Here is a 5742-nt window from a genome sequence, read left to right on the forward strand (position 1 = left end):
AGTAACTACAGAAAGTAAGTTTCGTCGGATATCGAGAGCGTATAGTACATTGTGGAGGAAAAAAGTGCAGCCACCCTGTAAGTCTAGCTTATAGGTACTAAGTCCAAGTACCTTCACGCTAGCTCCATTCTCCACCTTGATATCACGGCTCTTAGCTGGAATCCGGCAATACTCCACAAATCCGACTCTGTCTCACGCTATGTGTTCAGCCGCCCCTGAATCAATAGTTCACACATGATAAGAGTGAGCAACCATCATACGGCTGGTTACAAAAACAATGCGAGAAAAGTCAGAGTGTACCTTCTTCGACTTAGTGTAGTCACGAGCGAAGTGGTCATTCTTTACATAGTTGAAGCACTCTAATTTTGACTTGTTCTTGCTGCGCTTGCCCCTCTTGCTGCGTTGAGAAGTTCCTAACACCTTCTTAATTTGTCCATCAGCCACCCCAATTTTGGACTTATTGTTCTTAGGCCTTGATGCCTTGCGTGAACCAGAATTAGCCACATAGACCGTATGATTGGGCTTAGCAGCCTCTAGGCGCTCAACCTCCAATTCCAAGTGACACGAGACATCATCAAAGTCTTTGATATTCTCATTATGCATCAGGTTCTGGCTCATATTCTCCCAAGAATTTGGTAGTGATCTTATCACTGCCTGGATTGTTGTTTATAGTCAGGTTATTTCCTACCGACTTAAGTTTATGAATCATGGTCGACATAGCCCTAAGATGTTGCTTTATCGACATAGCCCTAGTGGCTGAAGTTCCACCAAACTTCAACTTCAAAGCCTCCCACATGCTTTAGACAGTGTCATAGATCTTGAACTCACACATTAGATCATTGTGCATGTTGCTTAACATTATTATATGCGCGCACTGACTTTTCTTAGCCCATTGAGTATAAACTAGTTGATCTATCTTGTGTTGTTTCGAGTTTCCTTCCTCGGGCGTAGTAAGGGAGTGAGATAACTCTTGATCATCTAAGACATATTGGATTTTGCATTGCCAAATGTCGTAGTTCTCCCATTTGTTTAAATCTGCAATTATACTCTTGGATGACATTTCACTAGAATACACAAAAAAATGATATTACACATACACACACCTAAGAAATCTGTCGCGTCCATCCAAACTAGAAAAAATAATAATTTAGACATGTCGCAAGATCGAAAAATTGCTAGGTTCCAGAATCATCTTTTGCGCCACAATATCCAATTATTAAATTTTTAATTTAATTCTCGCGCAAATTTAAAAAAAAACAAATATGAGAGAATTAATCATTATAAATCTCAACCATACTCACACTATCTTAAGTAGTCATCTAGACCTAGTCACATGTAAATACATAACCTACTAAAATCGCAGTAACCTTTTTGGCCAATTTACAAGAACAGTTACTTAGACTACAACAACTTATTAGGCCAGTCTACAAGGATAGTTACTCAGACTACAACGACATGTTGAGCCAATATATAATGGTTCTTTTAAGACCAATACGGTCCATTTTTCTTGTTCCATCAGTGCATTTACAACTCTTACTGGGGCCACCGTAGTTTTTTGGCTATACAGTGTATTTACAGTTCTTACTGGGGTCACTGCAATTCTTTTAGCCTATCATTCACACTGACAATTCTAGTTAAGACTAATTAGTGGAAATTTCCTATTTTATCACTAAAAAATGAAGACTAATGTCTAAACATTCAAACCTAACATTCATAGATGATAAAATAATCACATATCCACATGTTCAATTCATATATATATGTAATCACATTTAATCTCAAATATTAAATAAAAGATCACATGTAATATAACATTATGGAATTAAAAAAAAAAACTAGCATGAATATAACCATATATTCACATGTAATCACATTTAATCTAAAATATTAAACAAAAAATCACATGTAATATAACAATATATCTAAACATATATTAAATCATGCAAAAAAATTTGCTAGACCATTTTATTTTTGTGTTTAAAAAAAAAAAAGGGCTGTGTAAATGGCCCAGACCATTTTTTTTAATCTGGACTTGGGCTGGACGTTTCGGCCTAACACTTGTTTAAAAAAAAATGGAGCCATGAGGCCCAGGCCCAATGGAAAAAATAGATGACCTAAGGTCATTTTCTACCTCTAGCTCAGTCACTGTTCACATGAATAGTGCCCCTTCTTCATCAATGACTTGTAGTGGCTCAAGCAACTACCCATCGTCGGAGGAAGGAAGCTCGGAGTCGCTGCTGCACCCTTGTAGTGCTCGCGGACTCCTGTGGTGCGCACGACACCCCTGGTGTGTGTGGCACCAAGGTGGTGCACGCGGCACCCCGGCTGGATCCGCGCAGCACCTCCAATGGAGGTTTTTTCTTTTTCTTTTTTAAAGATCAGATGAAAAAAAATGGTATAAAAATGACACCCAAATAAATATGAAACATATGCGAGAAAATAAAATATTATAAACTGGAAGAAACTATAAAAACTCTGATATCAATATAAGAAAGTACAGTAAAAAAATACTTTAAACTCAGCTTATAAAATTTTTTCACAAAATTTTTCAAATTAACAAATCTCAAATGTTTCCTTTTAATGACGAAGTGTATTGCGTAATATAAAATTAAAGTAATACTTAACAAAATTATTTATCAAGAGAGAATAAAGAAAGAGAACTTTTGTATAATTCATATGGATCCAAAATCAAACTGGGGGCCTGCACACGGCTGGCCTTCACTTTACAGACGTTGAACGCCAGCCAGTATACTGTAATCAATTTGCAGACGTTGCATGCTGCTGCAACAATAACGCATGGCATTAAAGTCATCCATTGCCAGTAAAGTAACGTATTTACGTTACTACAAGCTGAAGGGAGGGGGTCAGCTCACGTGGGCGCCCCTCCTGCTATCTCAGTGGAATATAATGATGAAGAGAACAACTGGAGATTGAAAGGATAGCCAGAGGACATCAAGGAACATTTGTGTAACCACATGGAATATAGCTTCAGCTGGACCCCAGACTTGCTAATCAACAAGGACATGCACACTTGCTAGCAAAATGGGTTGCTGATACGAATACGTTTGAGTATCACTTCAAACTTTTATGTAAAATGGGAGTAAGTTTTCGACCTACATATAATTCATGTGCTTTATTTTTGTAATCTTGATTCTTTAATATGAGTATCTTATTCGTGAAAAAAGAAAAGATAGATCATGACAATCACTTCAACGAATCTTAATTTTGTCTTTTAGGGAACATCTTTAATAAAATATTTCAATCAATATGTGATTAAAGTAAAAGAAAGTCTTTGTCTTTCTTCTGTGTAATGTCCATAAATCCTTCTAAATTTCATTTTTGAATTCAGTATTTCACTTCCACAGGAACCATCCATGAATGATATATGTTGGCCCCCGGCCTCAACCTCATGCAATGCCCGAAACCTGCAAGAATTCTACGGCTATACATTCCCTCTCCCTTATATTAATTTGTTAAGTAATATTTCCTCTTCTTAAAATAGCAAAACCATTAATCCAAGTACCGACTGCATTGACAAACCTGCTGATTGAATCTATTTCCTTTCTCAGCCGCATGCACAATAAAAGCTTTTGACATTTTGCTGACAAATTCACGCAAGCTAGCCATATTTATCTTCCCCATATTTATTTCCATAATATTCCTCACCAAACTCCAAAAAGGAATACGTACGTTAGGCCATAAATGCATTTGCTATATTGTCTGCCAAGAGGCAGCTGACGAACCGCACATTAAATTAAGGTTCTTCACCTTTCTTTCTTCTTCTTTATTTGCTCTTCAAGCAAGTTCCTCCTCAACCATCGATTCTCTGTCTGATCACTTTTTGAATACATCCTTTTTCTTTTGAATAACCATATTCCAATCCTATATATGTTTGTGTCTACGTCGGAATAATCGAAAAACAAACAGCGCCATGACAATGTCGGGAACCGACGCTCATCTCCTAGTCTTCCCATACCCAGCACAGGGCCACATGATTCCTCTCCTCGACCTTACCCACCAGCTCGCCATCCGAGGCGTCACCATCACCATTCTCGTCACTCCAAGCAACCTTCCTCTCCTTGAACCTCTTCTCTCCGCCCACCCTTCCATCAACACCCTCGTCCTCCCCTTTCCTTCGCACCCGTCAATACCGCCGGGCGTAGAGAACGTCAAGGACCTGCCCCCCAACTCCTTCCGCGCCATGATGCTCTCGTTGGCCCAGCTCCACGAGCCCTTGCTCCGATGGTTCAGGTCCCACCCTTCGCCACCTGTGGCTATCATCTCCGACCTGTTCTTGGGCTGGACCCACTGCCTCGCGTGCGAGCTGGGTATTCGTCGCCTCGTTTTCTCACCGTCCGGTGCCATGGCCTTGTCTGTCATTTACTCTCTCTGGCGGTACCTACCGATGAGGCAGAAACAGAATTCCCGTGAAGAAGATGGTCAAGACGAGATCGTCTCGTTTCCCAATATCCCGGGTTCACCGAAATACCATTGGTGGCAGCTCTCTCCTGTTTATCGGAGTTTCGTTGAAACTAAAGGAGATCAGGACTCTGAGTTCATCAAAGATGGGTTTCTTGCTGACATGGAGAGTTGGGGACTCGTTATCAACTCGTTCGACAAGTTGGAACGAGTTTATTTGGAACATCTGAAAAGGGAGATGGGGCATGATCGGGTGTGGGCAGTGGGACCCTTACACCAATTTGAAGATGATGAAGAAATCCGTGGGTCCAAGCAGAGGGGTGGGTCCAGCTCTGTGAAAGTGGAACAGATATCGTCGTGGCTTGACACCCGTGACGATCACGAGGTTGTGTACGTGTGCTTTGGGAGTCAAGCTAGGTTGCCCAACGATATCATGGAAAAGCTGGCTTTCGGATTAGAGAAGAGTGGGGTCCATTTTATTTGGGTGGTGAAGGAGCCTATAAATGGACACGTGGACAGCACGGTCCCACCAGGATTTGAAGATCGTGTGGCCAGGAAAGGTCTGGTGATACGAGGGTGGGCCCCACAAGTCCCAATACTGAGTCATCGGGCTGTCGGTGCATTCCTGACTCACTGTGGTTGGAACTCAACTCTCGAGGGCATAGTGGCCGGGGTGCCATTGCTGGCTTGGCCAATGAGTGCTGACCAGTTTTCGAATGCTACCCTTTTGGTGGAGGAGTTGAAGGTGGCAACAAGGGTGGGTGAGGGTTCACGAGTTGTGCCGGACTCGGATGAGCTGGCCCGAGTTTTGGCTGACTCGATTAGTAAGAATCTTACTAATCGGGTGATAAGGGAACGAGTTGCTGAGTTGGGCAGGGCTGCAATGGAGGCCATCAAAGAAGGTGGGAGTTCGATTGTGGAGTTGCAGTCGATGCATAATAAACTTGCCACGTTGGTATCGCCTCGCAATACCTTTAAATTCTCTGGTAACGAGGAAAATTAGCCAAGTTTGATCGACTAACGGGTGGTCAAGTTTTTTTTTTTTTTTTCATTTAATTTTTATTCGAATCAGTTTCAACCTTTTATCGAATTAAATTTTATTGTTATAAACAGTTCATTTAATACTTTTTAAATATTAAAAATAGTTTCGCTAGAAAATTTTTGTATGTTATACTTTTGTCGTGTTCTCGTCCCAATATAATGAGTTATATTATCAACCATCAATTTTTTAAAATAAAAAATAAAAAATAATCTAAGAGAGATAAAAGTGGTACAATTTTTTTTTTTTTTTCTCCGCAAACTAATTTCATTATAGTAAAAATA

The 5742-nt window shown here is 40.3% G+C and overlaps 1 protein-coding gene across 1 annotated transcript; it reads left to right on the plus strand.

Moving 5' to 3' along the window:
• Positions 1-3666: 3666 nt before the first annotated feature.
• On the plus strand, positions 3667-5540 carry LOC108993482 (UDP-glycosyltransferase 89B2). The gene has a single exon (XM_018968416.2). The coding sequence runs from the start codon at positions 3932-3934 to the stop codon at positions 5420-5422; it is 1491 nt and encodes a 496-aa protein (XP_018823961.1). The 5' UTR covers positions 3667-3931; the 3' UTR covers positions 5423-5540.
• Positions 5541-5742: the final 202 nt, after the last annotated feature.

This window comes from Juglans regia, chromosome 6 (assembly GCF_001411555.2).
Source record: "Juglans regia cultivar Chandler chromosome 6, Walnut 2.0, whole genome shotgun sequence".
Taxonomy (NCBI): domain Eukaryota; kingdom Viridiplantae; phylum Streptophyta; class Magnoliopsida; order Fagales; family Juglandaceae; genus Juglans; species Juglans regia.